Raw genomic sequence first — 21,839 nt, 5'->3', positions numbered from 1 at the left:
GAATGAAGAAAGTTACGCTAAATGAGGAGGAAGCATTTGAGATTATGGGAATTGTTCTTGGTGAGACGGTATGAGGAAAACATTCCCCATGCATAAAAACCTGTAATCTACAGCTAGAAGTTTTATTCCTTTTTCACATACTAGAAGTTGGAATGTTTACTATGTTAAAAGTAATCATGTGTTAAATTATTTTGTGTACCTGGTTGCATGTATAGAACATTTCAGTAAGGAAAAATCCAGGCCTTGTCTTCTTTTTAGAAACAAACTTTTTTCTTTCCCTTTTACATCTCTCATTCTGGGAAAGGTTTCAGCAGTGAATAAATATGATCCTCCCCCTGAAGTGGTTGCAGCCCGAGACCACCTGACCCATGTTGTCAACAGCGTGATGCAGCCGCAGAGGATCTTTGACAGGTATTTATTAGGAATCCACAGGCCAGAATTCAGGGTGATCAAGCAAAAGACAGCCTCATCATTTTCCCTAGCCCTCTACTTTGTGACTCCTTCATTTCCGATAAATGCTGCTTTTTCCCCTTCTCTGAGGGAAGGGGCCAAGTCTTCATTCGATAGATGATACTGTCTCTGTTATGGCGTATTATTAATATTATGTACTTGAATGTGTTGCTTGCTTGTTGGTTTTTTCCCAAGCATGGTGATGAGTTGATTCAGCCTCACTGGTTTGTCTGGCCTCTTGTGTGGTGGCCAGCCTGTGCTATACAACAGTGAAATCTAAAAAAAAAAAAGGAAGTCGATTTTTCGGTCTTAGAATAGAAACATAGACCTTAACTTTAACAGAAAATTGTGATAATTTATATCCATTGTAAATTTCCCCTCAGCTGTGAGTGAATGCTAAATACCTTTGCCAGAGACTGTCCCATGAATTCCCATTATTAAGGAGTCCCTTAGAAGAAGCCCAACTAGCCTAAGGGAAATGTGAAACAGTCTTTGCACTAAGCTATGATAAACTCAGCAGGAAGGAGTTGCCCAGCTTGATCAAACACATGAACAGAGTCTCTCACCTCTAAATTCAAAGACAGATTTACCCTGCTTTCTCCATTTCTTTCTAAAACAATCTGTTGGAGCAGATGGCCATTTATGCTATAAGTATAATGCAGAAATTCTATCAATACCCAAAGGCATTTAAAAAATACTTGTAAAATCTCTTGGATATATAAATTCCCTTCTTCATGTGGTATTTCCTCCTTCCTGTACTTCACATGACTGTTTCCCACAGAGAGCAAAATGTTTCATTTTGCAAGCCAGGACATGATTTTTACATATAATTTAATAATGTAGACATTGACAGTTTTACATGTTTATGGTGACCCTCTAGGTAAAATGAATTATCATTTATTTACATACATCTGGAAAAGTGTATTTGCTTCAAGAGAGGGCCATTTAAGTCCTCATTATATTTCTTTTCTAGTTTATGGTATTGCTAGTTGTTACATGCTTTAGGATACATTTAAATAAAAACATATATCAAAGAAATTTGCAGCAGTGTTTGATAAACACATATATCTTGATCATTTCTGGCTGTTGGCAAACAAGAACAAAGGCCAAGTAGGCCCAGATGTTCCAGGGCGGAGTAGCATTCATTGTGGGAACTCATGGACACAGTACCAGTAGCTAGTGTGCAGGCCTGCAGTGCCCTTCCCACTCTGTCTAGGCCAGTACACAGCTCTCTGTCAGCACCAGAAGTCAGGATCCAGGAGAGGAACCCCGACTCTTGGCTTTGGGACTTGTATGCTGTATTACTAGGGAATCACTGTCCCCTCTCCTGGTATAATTGGGGTGAGGATACAGTATTAAAATGACATGGCCAAACCTTGACTCTGGTAGTCATTGATAGCTTCCTTCCTTCTGACATGACAAAGTTCTCCAGACGCATCTTGTACATGTCCTGTCCCAAATCTGGAATCAGCCGTTTCTGTAAGAAGCCCTAGTTTTAGTAAAAAATAGTATTTCTAAATCCCAATCTGGGGGTTAAGATAGTCATTGCTACCAGGTTGGTCATTATTTCTAGGCCTTTTAGTGGAAAGAGCTAAGAATACCAGTCTTTCCATCAATTCATCTGTCCATCCATACATCCATCCATCCCATTTGCACCTATCTATATCTGTTCTATCTATATCTATCTCTATTTGGACAGACCTATCTGTGTCTTTCTATAGATAGATGGATTAAATACCTCCTGAATTCTTGATATTTACAATATGATTCCAAAACTACAGTTAAGCTTTTACTCAACCTCCTCCCTACTGTATGTGTATTTCCTTTATTCCCCACACCAAGAACACTGGTTCTAAGGGACACAGAGGAAGATGAAATTACCAAATCCCATAATTACTCATTTAAAAAAATCCTAGATTGGACCACAATGGCATCAGAATACTAATATTAATACTACCACCAAAATGATTCCTGAAAACATTAAAAATATTTTTTGCCTACAAGTTGCCCATTTTTTATTGTGCTAAAATATGTGTTACAAGGTTTGCCACTTCAACAATTTTTAAGTGGACAGGTCAGTGGCATTAAGTACATTCATAATGTTATCTAACCATCTCTACCGTCTACTTCCAAAACATTTCCATTACCTCAAACGGAAACTCTGTACCCATTAAGCAATAACTCCTGGTTCTGCTCTGCTCCAGCCTCTGATAAGCTCTAATCTACTTTTGTCTCTATGAATTTGCCTATTCGATGTATTTCATATAAGTGTCAACCACCCCATTTAGAAAATAGTGTTGTACTAAATATAGTTGACTATAGTTTTGACTATTGTCAAAACATGAAGCCATCACACAGTGTATTTCTCCTTCTGGCTCTCATTTAGTCTTAAGTCTGAGGCTAACTATATAGTTATTGCTCACTACCAGTCATTATATTGATGCCCCTTGAGTCACTTTGGTTGTATGAAGATTGTTTTCTAGTAGATTCCTTAGGAAGGAATATGGGATCAGTATCCTCTAAACTATTACATGTTATAATAATGTGTGCCCTTTATACTTGAAAGTCATTTTTGCTAAATATAAAGTTCATGACTCACACCTTTTTCCTTGAATATATTAAAAATGTTACTCCATTGTGTTTTGGAAGAAAACATTGTCAAAATCCGATGATAATTTAATTTTCTTTTCCTTATAAGTAATATGCTTTTCTAATTGGAATTTTTTTCTTTTACTTTAAAGCCCAGTTAATTTTATTAGACTGTGTCCTGGTATTAGTTCTGGGCTGATAGTTCAGGTATAATGTGGGCCCTTTCAATGTGTACGTTTTTTGTTTGTTTGTTTTTCTTTTTTTAATTTCAGGGAAGGTTTTTTGAAGTATAGTCTGTTTTCTGTTCCTTTGCTTTGGTTTTCTTCTTCAGGAAGAAGCTCTCTTTTGCTTATTTTCAATATTTGTCTCTTTCTTTTTCTTAGTTATTTAAATATATATATATGTGTATATATATATGTATATATATGTGTATATATATATATGTATATATATATATATTTTGAGGTAATTGTAGATTCACATGAAGTTGTAAGAAATAATATAGAGAAATTCCATATAGCAGTCACCCAGTTTTCCTCAATGGTGATATCTTACCTAATTATGGCAGAACATTAAAACCAGGAAATTGACTAGGAAATTCACCAATCTTATCAGATTTCACCAGTTTTGCATGTACTCTTTTGTCTTTAGCTCTATTGACTTCTGTGCAATTTTATCATGTGTGTAGATTCATCTTAGCACCACTATAGTTAAGACGTAGAGCAGTTTCATCAAAAGGATACCTTGTAACACCCTTCAATAGCCACAGCACCTCCCTCCCTCTCATCTTCCCTAACCCCTGGAAACCACTCATCTGTCCCGGTCTCTATCTATAATGCTGTCATTTCAAGCATGTAATATAAATAGAATACAGTATATAGCCTTTTGGGATTGGCTTTCGGTTTTCCACTCACACTCATTCCCTGGAAATCCATTCAAGTTGTTGCATGAATCAATAGTTCATTCTTTCTTATTGCCCTGTAGTATCCCATGGCATGGATGCATCACAATTGCTTGAACTATTCACCTGTTGAAAGACATCTGGATTGATTCCAGTTTTGGGTGATTAAAATTAGAGCTGTCGTGAACATTCACATTTAGGCTTTTGTGTATGCATGGTGTCAGCCTGCCTGCTCTTGGCAGGTACCCAGTGGCTGTTTTGGGGTTCACTTGCTCTCAGGTGTGTCAGATGCTGCCCCATTGCTTCCCTCTTCTTCCTCCTGCATTGACTCCAGTACCACACAGGTTTTGTGGGTTCGTGGCTCTTAGATTGAAAAACTATGCTGTTGCCACAGACTCTTCTCAGAATCTATACCTTCATCTTCACAGAATCCACATCTCAGCCATGTGATTTTTTTTTTAATTTTCTATTTTATTTTAGATTGCTACAATTTGTGCCATGAGTAGAGTCTACACACGTCTATTCAGTGTGTTGTGAGAGATTTTTATTAACAATCCATTTATTCTTTAGTCCAGGCTTCAGGCTTGGCAGCCAAGTTGACATTTGTGTATCAGCTCTCCCTTACTAGCTATCACTTTGAGCAAGTTAATTAACCTCCTTATCTCCTTGTACGTCAGTTTCTTCATGAGTTAAAAGGGGAAATGACAGAAACATCTTCATTAGCTTCTTGTGACAATTAAATGAGATAATACATGTATGACTCCTGGAATACTTACTGGCACATAGTAATTGCTCAGGTAAATTTTAGCTGTTACCATTAAGTTGGCTTTACATACCTGCATTCTAATTCAGTAGTTATAAACATTTATCTTAACTTTACAGTCTTATTTAGCTTTAATAGCCTGATTTCTTTCATTGATCAGTTTTGGGGAGGAATATTTCACTCTAGCAATCAAGAACCAATATATATTATATTTTTCCTTTAAAAGTCAAGTTAAAGTAAATTACATAAGTTCATATTTTACCTTATGTGATATCTATGCTTTGAATATTATTTGTGGCATATAATCAATCTGTTTCTGGAAAGTACAACTATTCTTCTATGCAGTGTCTTATATAGCAAGTGCTCATTTAGCCGGATTTATGATGGATGTACTCACAGATGTAGTTAATGTGCTGTCTCTTTGACTGCAGTAGGGCAATTGACCCTGGTCCTGTGTTGCAGCACTCTTCCCAGCCTGGATGCCCCTTATCCCATGCTCATATTAGCTGGTCCTGAAGCTTGTGGGAAACGAGAACTTGCCCATCGCCTCTGCAGACAGTTTAGCACTTACTTCCGATATGGGTAAGTTTGAAATTCGTATGAATTACTGCACATATCAATAGTTCATTTCCTTCTTTCTTTCTTTCTTTCTTTCTTTCTTCTTTCTTTCCTTTCTTTCCTTTCTTTCCTTTCTTTCTTTCCCTTCCTTCCTTCCTTCCTTCCTTCCTTCCTTCCTTCCTTCCTTCCTTCTTTCTTTCTTTCTTTCTTTCTTTCTTTCTTTCTTTCTTTCTTTCTTTCTTTCTTTCTTTTCTTTTCTTTCTTTCGAGATGGAGTCTTGCTCTGCTGCCCAGGCTTGAGTGCAGTGGTGCAATCTCGGCTCACTGCAACTGCAACCCCCGCTTCCAGGGTTCAAGAGATTCTGCTGCCTCAGCCTCCCGAGTAGCTGGGACTACAGGCGTGTACCACCATGCCCAGTAATTTTTGTATTTTTAGTAGAGATGGGGTTTCACTATGTTGGCCAGGCTGGTCTTGAACTCCTGACCTTGTGATCCTCCTGCCTTGTCCTCAAAGTGCTGGGATTACAGGCGTGAGCCACTGCGCCTGGCCTTCAATAGTTCATTTCTAGTAAAATTTCAGATGTTGCTAATGTTGGCTATTAATTTTAAGCAAGTTCAGAAATATACAAAACAACTCAATATTTAAGTTACACTTAAATATTGTAGCAAATATTCCACTTAAATACTGTAGCAAAGTCAACATTGTAGAACGTTCAACAGATATTAACTTTTGGTAAGGACGAAGCACCATGTGAGCGTTAATCCTGGAAGGTAAAATATTGACAAAATTGGATCAATGTGATCACCTGGTCCTGGAATGATGGAATCTTGATTCTTCTGCCATGTTATGATATGGTAAAGACGATTGCTAGAGTATAATTCTAGCAATAGAAGAACTTACCATATAGAGGAAGAAACAAAGTAGTTTTTCTTTTGTGAAGCAGACAGTAAACACGCAGCAGTGACTTCCCTACTCCCCCTTAAATAAGTAAGCGAACCAGCATGGCTCATAAACCCATCATTTCCATAAAAGGCTTATCAGCTTCTTTGCCATATATCATACTGTGATATACACTGTGTATTTTTAACTTTAATTTTTCAAATGCTTAACTTAATTCAGTCTCAGTCCAAATCACCCTCCAGGATTTGAAAATAAACATCTTTTTAATTAAGCATGATGGCATTTGAAGGCAGGCTTCTCCCGTTGCCTTGCAGTGTGACAGCATGAATCACCATGTTGTGATGTGTGATGGGCAGATCTGTGTTCAGTGACAACCTCTCCTGTCTGAGCTCGGAACACATGCCAACAGCACTTGAGCTTCTTTGCCTCCAACAGGTCTTCCTATTTTGAGGCGTAATTTAGGAGGAAAGAAGGAGAAGAAGCAGCATGTTTTTTCTTTGTCTTCCCTTCAGGTTAGCATTCAATACAGTTCAAGATTTCTGGAGCAAACAGTTTGCTTAGTCATGTCTTAGTGACACAGTTAAAATAGAGGAACATGTCTGAAAAACTAGAACCATCAAAAAACCCACGAAACTCCAACTGAGTTTAAAGATTTTTTGAGGCCAAGTGCAGTGGCTCATGCCTCTAATCCCAGAACTTTGGGAGGCTGAGGCAGGTGGATCACTTAAAGCCAGGAGTTCGAGACCATTCTGGCCAACAAGGCAAAACCCCATCTCTACTAAAAATATAAAAATTAGCTGGGTGTGTTGACACATTCTTGTAATCCCAGCTGCTCAGGAGGCTGAGATGTGAGAATCCAAGGTTTTGCCAGTGCACTTCAGCCTGGGCAACAGAGCAAGACTGTTTCAAAAAAAAAAAAAAAAAAAAGGGATTTTTTTTTTTAGAGGTTTTAGTGAATCAAATTTAGAACTATCTGTCATCTCTTAAACTGGTTTCCTCTTGTATTTTTTATGTATGGTGAAGAAATTACTTTTAGATTAGTGGTGCCTGTCACTGAGCTGAGGATGTGACTCCAAAGATATATAGGACGGCGAGAAAAATAAGTGCAAATTTTTCCCTAATGCTATTACAAAAAAAGTTCCCTCCCTGAAGCTATACATGTTTAAGCAATGTAAATACTATTTCAAGCAGGCCCCATTTATTTAGATATTTAAAATTACATCCTTTATTTGAACAACTCTAGGCCACAAATACTATGGAATAATTTATTGATTAATATATTTTAAACACCCTGAAGTAACAAAAGTAAATTAAAAGTTAATGTTCGAATGAAAATATAGAGTGCATTATGTTTCTGTGGGTGTACTGAACCTGTTTTTAAAGATAAGCTGAACACAATGAATGGAAGGTCTAATTAATGCAACAGGGTGTGTGCTATTTTGCTAATGCGTAAATTTGGAACTTTTTAGCAAACCAAAGTAACCTTTGAGGAGCCAAGGTTTTCTCCAGGTCCTTTCACATCTCTGGTACCAGTTATGTTGTAAATGGTTGGTAGCCCAGTCTTGTTTATTTATCGGTTTTATGCTGTTGCCAAGGCATGCTTTGTTGGATATGTTTTTAGAGGTGGTTATTGACTCATCATCAAGATTCTGAGCCAGTCTGCCCTTACATTCTTACCTGGTGCGGCCTCCCAATTACTCATTTTAATTAAATCTTTTGTAGTTAAAATGCTTATCCATCATGCTTGTGATTAATTGATGTAATATCTACTTTCCCTGATTGTCTGTAGCCCATTGAGGGTAGGACTCCTGTCAGTCTTGTTCACCACTGAGTTCTCAATGCCCAGTATATGGCCAGGCACTTAATATGTGTGTGATAAATATTTGTTAAGTAACTGACTAATTGAGTAAATGATTGGCTGAATTAATGGTATCGTGTATAAGGGATTATGACAGTGACTGTAATAGAAGCATGGGTGATTTTTCCCAACCTCCACTCATGGAGCTATGCAGAGATGAATGGATTCATCTATTTGTTCATTCTTTCAATAAATATTTATTGAATTCCCCTCTTGTGCTAGTCCCTTAGGGTACAGCAGGAACAAGACTGGTGAGGTCTTTGCCTTAATGAAATTTGGAATCTAATGGGGGATCAGACCTTAGATAATTAGTGCTATGTGAAATTTAGGTGGAGGTACAAGATGGCAAAACAGAATCCAAAAATTAGCTTCATGCTCCTGTACTATTACTGCAACCACTGCTACTCTTCTCTTCTGGCTGGAATTAGGGGTGAGTAGAAAGACACTCCTAACTGCCTCCCTCGCAACTACAAACTCATTCATCCACCTCCCTCACAGGTTCAGAAGCACCATCCAACCGTTCACTGTCATCCTTATGAAGGCAGAGTTCAAGGTTTGCTCAATGGCAAATTATTCTAAGAATTCTATCAAGGCCTGGATAAAAGACTATGCATTGGATGAAAAACGATATTAGATAGCTAGTTATTTTATCCATTGAGAGAGTAAGATAGTGCTACCATTATATGCAGCAACTTTCTGGTTAAAACTAAAAAATAAAACCAAAGCACATTGTCAAGGGCAAAAGTTTTATTGATTTTTAATTATGTGAAAAGAAAAAAGGCATGAACACAGTCTCATTGTGAAACATAAAAGTATTTACAAGTCACTTTCTCCACCATTTCCTTGAATCATTTCTTTCCCTTCTCATTTAATTTTCTCCTGGTATTTTATTTCCTTTCTAAATTGCATTGATCCAAGGTCAAGACATTTAATGAAATTTCCATGTGCTAAGTTGCATATCCAGATATATAAATATTGAAAACATAACTCAGTCACATAACAAATATTGGTGTGGCTGAGAGATTTTGCTGTAGTTAGGTTTTGATTTTACTATTTGTTCTTGGTTTTAGAAATATGTTGAATACTCTTTCTTTACCTGTATTAGTTATGGGTGACCTAGAGATACACATTTACTTTCTCCAAAGTCTCTCTGTTGATTTCCAGCTGTAATACCCCACAAATCAGTGACTTCCTGGAAAAGTGCCGGGTAATGAGGACAACACAAAACAATGCCATCATGCCTGTTTATCTTCTGGATTTAAGGCCATGAAAGTGATCTGAATGGTCCTGAAAGGAAAACTTTATTCTTTCTTAGATATTTATTTTATAGACATCTCGATTTTCATAAGCTTCTCATAATGTTGACTACTAAATATATTTTATTTTTAGCATTATAATACAGTAAAACATGAGATCACAGCCATTTAGCTACATGAGATGGTATTAGCTACAGCAACCTAAATGCAGTCTCAGCTAATGGGTCTGTTTATACACATGTGATAAATTTGTAGAATGGTTCATTTATTCATTAAGTATTTATTGAGCACTGTGCATATACTATATGCTGGTGATGAAACTGAATGAACAGGCATGATTCTTCTCCTCTTGACAGCTTACAAAGTAGTATGGGACTTAAACAGGTAAATGCTAATAAGATAGTTGGATGGATGCTATGATGAGGGACGTAAACAGCCTCTGAGATAGAAATCAAAGAGAATTGGGATGTGGGGCTTGAGTTGGGGGTGTATTCTAGGCAGAGAGGACATCATATGGCTGAGCTTGAAATATCAAGGGAGATGGCAGAAGATCAGGCTGGGAGGATAGACAGGGATCTGGTCATAAAGGATGTCTAAACAGGGGAATGGCATGGTTGCATTTGCATTTTAGAAAGCGCACCCTGTTGGCAGTTTGGGAAAGGGCTTAGGGAAGGAAGTCTGGAGACAAGGAGACCAGTTAGAAGGTAGTGACGGGTGATGATCGCATGAGTCAGAAACTAGTGTGTAGTTACTGAAAAGTGGCAGAGTAGTGACTTCGTGGAGTTTGATACTTACATACAGTATGTGCTGGAATCTTTTGCATTGAAGATCACTTAAATTGTATCCAGCAAGCTATTGACCTATATCTGCATTGGGTGTTCAGACCAATTTCATTTACCTACTGAATTCCTCTAGGAATACCTGGGCTTTTGTGGCTATCCATTGATAGAGCTCACTTACTAACAATGTGATGTGCTGTCATGTGCTTGACTCCAGATGTGCTGAGAGCCAAGCCTCTGCTTAAATATTTGCAGTAACAAGTTCATTATTTCCTGAGGCAATCTGGTTCAGAATTAAGATTCTAAGTCTGGGTGCTTGTGAATGACACTGAAAAAAATTCTACTTCCTTATCCACCTGCTAGCTCTTCTTAGATATCTTTTCTTCCTGTTGCATTTCCCTGGAAGTTTTGGGATTCCATTATTTGGCCTGGCCTTCCAATTCCTTTTCCTCTTGATCACCTCCTTTCTGTGAACTTGGTTTTGTAGCAGCCTCATCTGGCCATGAATTGGCACCCTTAGACTTTTAGGACCAGAGTTGGAGTCTGGGGTTCATCTCCAACTCAGTCCTTTTCTCTGGTAAGTGAAACTCCCTGGGATTATGGCTCCCATTACAAACCATAAATTAACTAGTAAATAAATTAGTAAATAATAAACATGTGGAAAGATTTAGACAAGGGAAAAAAAAGGATTTTGAAAGTCCTGGCTCAAGCAAATTTCTTTGTCTAGACTTTGGTATCATTTTTCCTAAGTAAGTTTAATGAAGTGTTGCCTTCACTATGAAGCATTTTCTTTTTGATATGTTCATATTTTGGCAGCATATAACATGGTGAACATTTGCATATGTGAAAATTGAATGACAAGTTCAAAAAACCACAGGTCATCTCAGGTCCTCCTTAATAGAAAGTCTGCAGGTCCTGTCATCAGCATTCTGCACATCAGTGGAGCCATTTTATTTACCTACCTAGAAGCTTCAGATTGCTTCTTTGTTTTGTCTTTCTTTGAGAAATTCTGAAGAAATTCTTGCCACTCAATTCCTTTGTTGAGAAATGAAAGTTCAGCATAGTGTGTAAAGGCTGTGCTAAGGGTTTGCTGCAAGGGTGCCAAGCTATTGATTTATCTTCCCTGGCTGTCAAGGACACCAATAGACAGAGGGTGTCAGGTCTCTGCTAAGGCACGTGAAGAAATGCCAGTGTATTCAAACAACAAAACAAATGCCACGGTGTTTTGACAGTCTTCTCTTAGAATGTACTCTCTTTCCTGAGTGTGTAATTTAAATATGATGTTAAGACCATAAAATTTATTAGTACAGTTAATTCTTGAGTATAATGGAAAGGGAGCAGTGGTATGAATTGTAAACATTTATTTGTCTTTGCAATGAAGAGCCTTTTGAGGTTGCAACTTTACTCCCTGAGTTAGTATGACATTAACAAGAATTGACTTTTGAGTCATCTTGGCATTGCTACTTAGTAACATTCCTTAATTGCCATGTCTCAGTTTCATTATCTGTAAAATAAAAAGTAGAAATACTACCTAGCTTGTGGTTTTTACAAGGAATAAATGAAATAGCATGTCAAGTGTCTAACTATCCTCATCTCTTATTTTATTATTTACTTATTGAAACAGGGTCTTGCTCTGTTGCCTTGGCTGGAACGCAGCGAGGCAGTTATAGCTTGCTGCAGCCTCAAACTCCTGGGCTTAAGTGAGCCTCACACCTCAACCTCCTGAGTAGCCAAGACCGCAGGCACATGCCACCACACCTGGCTTTTAAATGTTTTTGTAGAGACAGGATCTCACTATGTTGCCCAGGCTAGTCTTGAACTCCAGGGCTCAAGCCATCCTCCTACCTTGGCCTCCCAAAGTGCAGGGATTGCAGGAATAAGCTATTGTGCCTGGCTCTCATCTCCTATTTTAAAACTACAGGATAATCTAAAAATCAGTTTGCATTTCCTGAACTTAACATTGGAAGGCAGAATGATATGAATTCAAGAATCCTGGTGGTTGAGACCACCGTATTCTTGATGTAGGACCAATACTGGCCTGCTATGTGACCTTAAAGGAGTAACTTTTGTAATCATCTATGAAGTGGAGTTCTTAGCACCTGTTATCCACTTCTCATGTTTCATTTTTTCATTTATTTTACAAAAATTTATCAAAAGCCTGCTATGTGGCAGACATTGGAAAGGCAATGGTGAATAAAATGAATAAGACATGGTCCTCCCCTTTATGATTCATATGTTCTTCTGGTGAAGATAGGGAAAAAAACCCCAGGTAAATATATAAAAGAAAGCAGTTCTGGTGATACAGAGTAGTTGAGGGGTATGGTGGGGTGGGGAGGCTATTTCAGACAGTGAGGAGAAAAGGCCTCTTTGGTTGAGTTGAGAATTCCATTCAGCGTTGGCACCATGGATTGCCACAGGAGATTTATGTACAATGTTGATATGGACCAAGCACAGGGTACATGAGTTAGATCTGGCTTCATGTGGTGGAGGGCATGGGCCTGAACATATAATTGGAATGCAATTGGCATGGACACTGAGGCTGCGGAAATATAAAGAGATGAATAATCCAGCCGTAAACGATCAGAAAAGGATTTTTGGAGGGTTGACATTTAAACTGAGTCCTGAAAACCAAGTAGGCCAGCCAGATGGAAGGAGAGAAAGACAGCCTGTGGAAAATGCTCGTAGATAAAGCATGAAAGCAGGTGGGTGTAAAATAGTTGCATGGTAAGTATTGTTATACTTCCTAAAGTATTATTACATGATGGCAGAGGAAGTGGTTCAGAAGGTGATAAATAATAATGAGTAAAAACTTGGTACGGATAATCCAAATTTTCTGTAATCCTTATAGATGATAGCAACTGAATATAGCCTAGAACTTCAACACCACCATGTTCTCACAATTATGTTACTTTATGATTTATGATTTGTGGATTAACTTCATTTTTTTAAAACATACGTTATACTGAAACCTTTTCCATTTTGAATTTCAAGTTAGAAAGAGACTAGGTGATCTGTTGTGTGATTTCAGGGCCTGTCACACCACAAGACCACCATACTTTGGAGAAGGGGATCGAGTTGATTATCATTTTATCTCTCAAGAAGTGTTTGATGATATGGTAAACATGGTAAGAATTTTGCCTTTTTCTTGCACAAGAAATATATGTCCTCTGGCAAAAATATTAGGAAATAGCTATAAAATAAAAAAGGAAGAATTAAATTTTGTGCTTGTTATGAGAAGTGAGTTCTTATTGGGTTATTGTTTTCTTAAAGTGCTTAATGCATCATTCTTCACAAGCTTCTTTATCTTATGGTCTTAGGGAAAAGACTGTACATTTTCAATAAAAATGAATGAGTAGGCATTTTAAGGAAATAGAACCAAAGCAGTATGAAAAATTCTTGTGATCTGTGCTTATCAGCTGCTGCTACTGTTATCAGATTTACTCAAGATAAACAATTCTTACAGAACTGATGGTACACAAAGCTTGTAAATTAAGTATATCTGGAGATGTGGGTATTCTGTCCAGAGAGTACTCTTTCTGCGTGTTATCCCTGGTGCTTTCTAATTGTTACAACCCAAAGCACCATTTCAATATGCTGTGTCCCATGTAGTTGGCTTCCATGGTCATGTTCCTGTTTGAGAAGTCCTCAGTCCTGGAGGCCAAGCAGTTCACAAATGCAGATGGCCGCTCTTGCTAGAAGATGGGAGAAGATCCCTAACTTCTTTGGGGACTATGTTTTTACAAGGTCAAGGTAATTAACCCTGCATTAGTCCATTTCACAGGCACTCAGAGCAATCTCGTTCAATTTAAATTTGGGGTTTTTTCATTTGTTTGTTTTCTACTGAAAACCTCACAATCTAGTTATTGATAATAACTCACAACACTCTTGTCTTTGAATTCAATTTTTTTTTAAACAACTTATTTGCTCCTTCTTGGCCTTCACATAGAAAGGGAACCCTCGTAATCCTCGCATGTTTTATCTGTTGAAAGTATATGCTAATGTAAATACATATCTGCCCATGACTTCAGTTAAACTGAAAGAGTATCTCGTATTTTCATCATGACCAATGAAATCTGTAAACCTTTTGTTTTTACTTCACCATGGACCTTATTTTTGTTTATATCTTTGTTGTTTCTATCACCAAGTAAATCCTACATGACTTTCTCTACTTTTCTGAAGCCCACAAACTATCAGATGAGCGACTAATCTGTGTTTCTGCTTTTGAAAGATTGCCATCCAACTGATGATGCCCTTATAGCTACATATCCCCTTCCCTCTTTCCCCTTCTTTTTCCTTCTTCCTTCCTCTGTCCCCACCCGAAAATAATGGACCTGGCTTATACCTCATTGTAGATAATCATGGAACTTTTCAGCATAGGCTTTGCAGTTTCTATGAGTTTAATTTGAATGGCCAACTCTATACATGGTGCATGTTTTGCGGACTTCTCTTGTGTTCATGGAGACATACAAGTGAGAAAATCCTGTAATCCCTGGGCAATTTTCCCTCTAACCTTGTCAAAAGAACGTCTAGGAAATTCTTCCTAATTTTCTCTCTTAGAGCTATATTTTGGCAGTTCAGTTTAATTGATTAGGAGTCCTCTGGGACTTTATGTTTCTAAAAGCCTCAATAGAGATTTGAGAAGTTATCTTGATATTAGTAAGAAGTATACTCTTAGGACTCTGTAGGATGAAAAACAACTAGTACCCAAAATTAATGTTACTTTCTCTTGTTAGAATATGAGGCATTTTTTTTCACTTCAGTTCATCTGTTCTCAGTACCCCATCTGCTCTCTGATGTTTCATACCTTATCAGATCTGTAATCACGTTAGTCTGGTTCAATTCCTAGTCTAAAAAGTCACTACACTTCTATGCTATATTTAGTCTTAGAGGTTTTACTACCACTCCAAAAGTTCTCCTGTGTTTGAGAAGTACTTACTTTCACTGCTTCTGATAACACACACATATACTTCAGGATAGTGTAATTTTCTTGAACTTGAATTTTGCCTCTGATCTCTTTTCCTTTAATGTAAGCTCGAGACCGTTTCATGAAGAGAGACAAAAACCTAGAAATGACAAACTCATGACATTTTCAGCTTTGCCAATCACCCACAGGCACTCAGCCTTCTGTACACAGAACCCCCTCCACACAGCAGCCACCCAGAGAGCCTGCCCACCACCCCCATCACAGCAGCCCCATTGATGGACAACCTTGGCACATCCTTACTATGGACAGTCACACCTTCCTGCCCTCACGGGTACAACACATAGACCTGCATACCCTCCCACACACAGGTGTCTCCTCCTTCCCATCAGACACTTCCCCCGCAATGCGCAGCCATCCCCCTAACATGCCCACAGATATGAGACATATCTTTTTATGGACACATACACAGTCCCCACAGAAGCTCTCCCTCTCCTGTAGAAATAAAACCACAGACCATGAGGTTTTTAGAGTACGACTATTGCTATTTATTAGGAAATCCACATGCAGTAAGAAATGAAAGTAACATCACCAGTCAGAATGGGGTGGAGGGAAACCATTTAATCCCAAATCTTAACAAACCTGTAATGAGGTCTCCTTTATACCTATGTGCTATGCAAGATTCCTCCCAACTCTGCGGCTCTACATCTTTCTAGAAAACGCATTTTTTTTCGGATCCACAGTGGAAGGTCCTTGTACATATAAATAAATAAACTTACAGTTTATATCTGAAAAGGAATTCAAGTATACATTTTGAAAACAGAGTGAGTCAAAGATTGTTAGGATTCTCCAGAGAACAGAATCAATAGGATGGATGGATGGATAGATAGATAGATAGATAGATAGATAGATAGATAGATGATAGATAGAGACTTAGGGTTAGGCTCACACATGTAATCCCAGCACTTTGAGAGGCTGAGGTGGGGGGATCACTTGAACCTTGGAGTTTGAGACCAGCCTGGGCAACATAATGAGAAGACCCTATCTCTTCAAAAAATAAAAAAGTAGCCTTGTATAGGGGTGCATGCCTGTAGTCCCAGCAACTCAGGAGGCTGAGGCAGGAGGATTGCTTGAGCCCAGGAGGTCAAGGCTGCGGTGAGTTATGATGCAACTGCACTCCAGTCTGTGTAACACAACAAGGCCCCATCTCTTAAAAGAAAGAGATTTAGTAGAAGGAATTGGCATACATGGGTTATGGGGACTGGCAAATCCAAATCTGCAGTGTGAGCCAGGCAGCCAGGAGATCCCAATGAATTCACCTTGCCTGCTGCCTAGACAGCTGATTTATCAAGACGGGAATTGCGATGGAGAAAGAATGATTCATACAGAGCCAGCTGGACAGGATACTGGAGTTTTATTATTACTCAAATCAGTCTCCCCGAGCATTTGGGGATCAGAGTTTTTAAGGTCAACTTGGTAGGGGGAAGGAAATGAGCCAGGAGTGCTGATTGGTCAGATCAGAGGTGAAATCATAAGGGGTCAAAGTTGTCTTGTGCTGAGTCAATTCCTGAGTAGGGACCACAAGATCAGATGAGCCAGTTTATTGATCTGGGTGATGCCAGCTGATCCATCAAGTGCAGGGTCTGCAAAATATCTCAAGCACTGATCTTAGGAGCAGTTTAGGGAGAGTCAGAATCTTGGTAGCCTCCAGCTACACGACTCCTAAACCATAATTTCTAATCTTCTCACTAATTTTTTAGTCCTACAAAGGCAGTCTAGTCCCCTGGCAAGAAGGAAGTTTGTTTTGGGAAAGGGCTGTTATCGTCTTTGTTTTAAACTGTATAAACTCAGTTCCTCCCACAGTCAATTCAACTTGTGCTCAAGAATGAACAAGGGAGGTTAGAAGCAAGATGGAGTCCATTAGATTAGATCTCTTTCATTGTCTCAGTCATAATTTTGCAATGGAGGTTTCAGTGGCACAGATGAAATCCAAAGGCTGATCTTTTTGTTATACTGAGGCCTTCAACTGATTGGATAAAGCCCACCCACATTATGCGTGGCCATCTGCTTCCTCAGAGTTCACCAATTTAAATGTTATTCTCACCCCAAACATCTTCCAAGTTAACACATAACACCAACCAGCACATGCAAAAAAACAAGATAAAGTGTCTATCCGAAAAGAGAGCCAGATATGTATCTATATAGGTTTTACACATACACACACACACACACACACACATACACACACACAAAGAAAAGGAGTCACAGTATTTGTTCCAAAGAACAAAGAAAGTATAACATTGAAGGAGTAAAAGAGTAAGAATATTTATTTTTGAGTTTTTAACTTTTGGAATACATAACACAAACTTCTTTTGATTATGGGGGATGTGGATTTTCCTCATCACCTGCAGCAGACACATTGCCCCCCAACCTCAAAAGACACCCCATGCCTTATTGCCTCCGACCTCTCTCCCCTGACAGACAGCCCATCCCTCTACCCTCACATCTCCAGAAGGTCTGGGGCCAAGACGCCGGGTAGCAAGAGACCCAGCTGCTGCTGTTCTTAACGCTGCCACCGCCATTTGATGGGATTCACTGCAGCCCTGGAAGTTTTCACGTCATTGTTCATTTCAAAATCACATATATGAGAAGTCCTACTTGCCAAGATCATCCACATGTTTATTCCTTCTGCTGTCATCAGTTACCCAGTTTAGATTTGACCTAGTGGTTTAATGAATATAGTATTGCCAAAGAAAAAGCCATAGACAATTTTGAAAGATGTGCTTTTACTTGCCTTTTTTCTTTTCTTTTTTTGCAAGGGAATACAGTTTTTGAAAGAACTGAGCTTCCAGAATACAGACAGAGGCATCATTTATAGTTCAAATGGCTATAGGGCAGACACTGGTTCCGTTGAATAACATTTGGGGCAGTTTCAATAGTAAGCTATCTTTACGAGGAAAACAGGATGGGCCTGCTTTTTCAAAGCTTTTAGGATGTCCCTGTAATTCATGGCCTCCAGGAATTATCCGTAATTCATGGCTTATCTTGGAATGCAAGGCTTTTAGAAACGGAAGGCTTTTCTGGGCTGCCTGGTGTGCTGGCATAGCTGAAATGGCAGTGGCAAAGGGCAGACCATTAGTTTTTCTCTCTCAGTAATGAAGGTTTTGGTGCGGGTTTGGCAGGAAGCGGATAAGTAAACAAAATAGTCTATTGTACCATACGCTGCAGCGCCTTAATGCTTCTCAGCATTTGGTCAGCAGGTTATTTCTAAAAAACCTGATTTTTTTTTTTGTTAGCTGAGAATTCTGAATACATTTTCTGTCACAGTTTGAAATTAAGTTTCATTTACCCTTATACAGTTGCTAAAATTTGTAAGGTTTTTGAAATTATGTAAAATATGACATCAAATGATTTTAGTTGTAGTTAGATTCCATGATGGCTGCTGTTACACGAAAACCTTTGTTCTTCTCGAATTCCAGGGAAAATTCATTTTAACATTTAGTTACGGTAATCACAAGTATGGATTAAGTAGGGACACGGTGGAAGGTATTGCAAGAGATGGTTTGGCAAGCTGTATTCATATGGAAATAGAAGTAAGTGGTTTTCATTCAACCAATCAATGTGTGTATAGTTTGTGTGAGTGGTGTGTGTGTGTGTGTGTGTATCAATTTTTTACTGATACATAATTGCGATGCATATTTTGGGTGCATGCGATAATTTATATACATATTTGAAGTTGGGGAGGGGCTGTGATGCACAGGCGGCACATTGCCAGGCACAAAATAAATGAAAGATGTTCCATTTATAATTAGTATGGGGACAAGTCATGTGAACCACTAAGTAACTAAGTTACAATACAAGGCATTGCACAGATATTGTGAGTGAAACAGCCACTGAAGCTTTACTTTCTGTTATTTCCTCACTAAATTCTCCTTTTTCTTTTTAAAGCATGGCCTCTGTTTATAGAAAAGGGTGTAGATAAAGCCTGATCCTTATAGTGTTGAACTGGTTCCTGGAGCCTTTTCTCCTTGGTAAGATGGCTACCTCCTGGTGCTCCACAGAAGCCTTTTGAAATATAGAATTGAAATTACCTTTCTGTAATAAAGTTGCAGTATTGCTCTGGATGTACCTATTTTATATCTAGCAATTTTCTAACAGTCATATTCATTAGAATGATTAATTAAAGGAAAAACTAGGTGGAGTGAATTCTAATATTTCCAATGACAATTTCAAACTTGATGAAGAGAGATAAGCAATCCAATCTTGAGATATTTATAGAAAAATAGTAGCTAACTATACAGATGAAATAAATTATTCAATATATTAATAATACTACTTATACCCATGTGGTCAGATGGCTCCAAAATGATTTCTAAATCATGTGTCTGTTTCCAATTTATTATCTTCCTTTTAATGCACAGGGTGTAAGAAGTTTGAAATATTCCTATTTTGAGCCTCGTTATATCCTGGTGGTGCCCATGAACAAGGAAAAATATGAGGGATATTTACGGAGAAAGGGATTATTCAGTCGTGCAGAAATTGAATTTTCTGTCTCCAGAGTGGACATTTACATTAAAATTAATCAGAAATTTCCAGGATATTTTGATGCAGTAATCAATGCAGGTTGGTAATTTTCAGCAAAGTTTTATTTTTGAAATGTAAGGCTACCAAGTTAGAAGTTTGTTTTGTGGGAATAAAAGTCTTGGGTTAAAGATATTTTTTTTGTAACAGTGCATCACAAAGAGCTGCAAAAATGGGTAAGAATCCAAGAGATCTAACCTTCCACTGTTTTAATGAGAGCATCGTCTCAATTATTCCTTAAGATTGTAGCTAATAAGGTTTTGTGTAAAATGAGCCTAAACTAAGTTCATTTTTTAGGGGCCATTGTGAGAACAAAGTTAAATTATACATAATGTGAAATATACATTTAAATTTCTAGAAAGGCATATGAAACTCAGGTAATTTTATTATAATCTACATATAGTTTGAAAATCCAACTACTCAAAATATTATAACCATAAAAACGTACATGTAAAGCAAACATTTTCAGAAATTAGCTTAGAAATGGCCATTTAATTTGAAGCAGTAGTTCATGAGAGAATTTCGTATTTCAATAAATATTTAAATATTCAGTTTACCGTCCTGCTACATGTACCTAATGCTCTTTATCTACTGCATGGATGGTGAACAGCACATGATTATGATTATTATGTTTTTTTAAGAGAGAGGATCTCACTCTGTTGTCCAGGCTGGAGTGCAGCTATGTGATCTCAGCTCACTGCAACCTCCTCCTCCACCTCCCAGGTTCAAGCAATTCATCTGCCTCAGCCTCCCGAATAGCTGAGATTACAGGTGCCTGCCATCATGCCCAGCTAATTTTTGTATTTTTAATAGAGATGGGGTTTTGCCATGTTGGCCAGGCTGGTCTCAAACTCCTGACCTCAAGCAATCTGCCTGCCTCAGCCTCCGAAAGTGCTGAGATTACAGGCATGAGCCACTGCGCCTGGCAAATTTCTTTATATTTTTAAAGTGTGCTATATTACACAGTCATAAAAAGAATGAGAAAACTCTCTGTGAACAGATAAGGAAATATCTTCAAGTCAAACAGTTACTAAAAAAGACAGGTTTATAATATAGTATGCCATCGTTTATATAAAAAATATGTAATTGTATTTTCTTGTACTACATAAAAAAATCTTTGGCAGAATCCTCAAGAAACTAATAACACTGATTACCTCTTGGGGAAAGGGAAACCAGATGAACTAGGTGGACAGAGGACGTTAGTTGAACCATATGAAATTGTACGTACTCAACTATTTTAATCTATGAAAACAGCAATTACATATGATTCAACTTATTAATAGTTTTTGTTTCTGAAACGTGTTAATGTATTACACAATTGAATTTGTTTTCTATTCCTGCATAGAAATTATCACACTTAGTGTCTTAAAACAACACCCATTTATTTAATTCACCGTTTTAGAGATTAGAAGTCTGGTATATGATAGCTGGATTCTCCGCTGAGGGTATCAGGAAGCTGAGGGCTCATCTGAAGGCTCTGGGGATAAACCTCCAAAGCTCATTCTTGTTGGCAGGATGGCATTTCTTTTGGTTGTAGAACGGAGGTCCCAATTTCCCTGTTGGCTGTCTGCCGAGAATTATCCTCAGTTTCTGGAGGTTGTTCTTGGGTCTCATCCACGTGGCCCCACCATTCTCAAGTCAGCACCAGCGCATTGAACCCTCCCCATGCTCTGAGTCTCTGACTTCTTTTTCTGCCAACAGCTGGAGAAAACTTTCCTTTCATGGGGCTCATGTGATTAGGATGGGCCTGCCTGGATAATCTCCCTTTTGATTATTCCAAAGTCAATCCATTAATAACCTTAACTACATCTGCAAAAAATGCCTTTTGCTGTATGTCACACAGTCATGGGAGTGGTATCTCATTCCCTCCATAGGTTCTGCCCACACTTAAAGGGAGGAGATTGATTATACAAGGATGATGTGCCCTTCGGGTCATCTTAGAATTCTGCCTGCCATGATATTTATAAAATTAAATGTAGTAAACAAATCGTTTCCACCAATAGTTAAACATCAACTGTATTGGATCCGATCCTGTTGTTTTAAAGTGTACTCTCTTTGCTGCAGATGATCTGGATGTTGCTTACCAAAAACTGAGTCAGCTCATCAGAGAATACCTGGGGTTGACTGAGGAACCTGCCAAGGGTTTGGCTGCAATTGCAGGTACCGTCCCCTCCCCTTTATGCCAGGACTTTTTTTTCATGGAAAGGAAAACAAATCTGAGTTGCCATTTGGGTACTCATCACTTGGGCTGAAGCTGCTTCTCTTTTATTCCTGTACTTCTTC

The 21,839-nt window shown here is 38.3% G+C and overlaps 1 protein-coding gene across 3 annotated transcripts in view; it reads left to right on the top strand.

The window, feature by feature from the left end:
- The window catches only part of LRGUK (leucine rich repeats and guanylate kinase domain containing), a 137,078-nt gene that overhangs the window by 57,455 nt on the left and 57,784 nt on the right, over positions 1-21,839 (top strand). For all 3 annotated transcript variants that reach the window (XR_013524246.1, XM_002751972.6, XM_035254703.3), the window contains exons 10-15: positions 305-411; positions 5,166-5,285; positions 13,083-13,179; positions 18,455-18,568; positions 19,397-19,598; positions 21,621-21,716. Coding sequence is in view for 2 of the 3 variants with exons in the window: in XM_002751972.6 (XP_002752018.3) it covers positions 305-411; positions 5,166-5,285; positions 13,083-13,179; positions 18,455-18,568; positions 19,397-19,598; positions 21,621-21,716 (736 nt within the window). In the remaining variant the exon portion in view is untranslated. The remainder of the gene's footprint in view (positions 1-304; positions 412-5,165; positions 5,286-13,082; positions 13,180-18,454; positions 18,569-19,396; positions 19,599-21,620; positions 21,717-21,839) is intronic.

The sequence above is a fragment of the Callithrix jacchus genome, chromosome 11, assembly GCF_049354715.1.
Source record: "Callithrix jacchus isolate 240 chromosome 11, calJac240_pri, whole genome shotgun sequence".
NCBI lineage: Eukaryota > Metazoa > Chordata > Mammalia > Primates > Cebidae > Callithrix > Callithrix jacchus.
The sequence above is the reverse complement of the archived record's forward strand: the minus strand, read 5'-3'. Positions and strand labels throughout refer to the sequence as shown.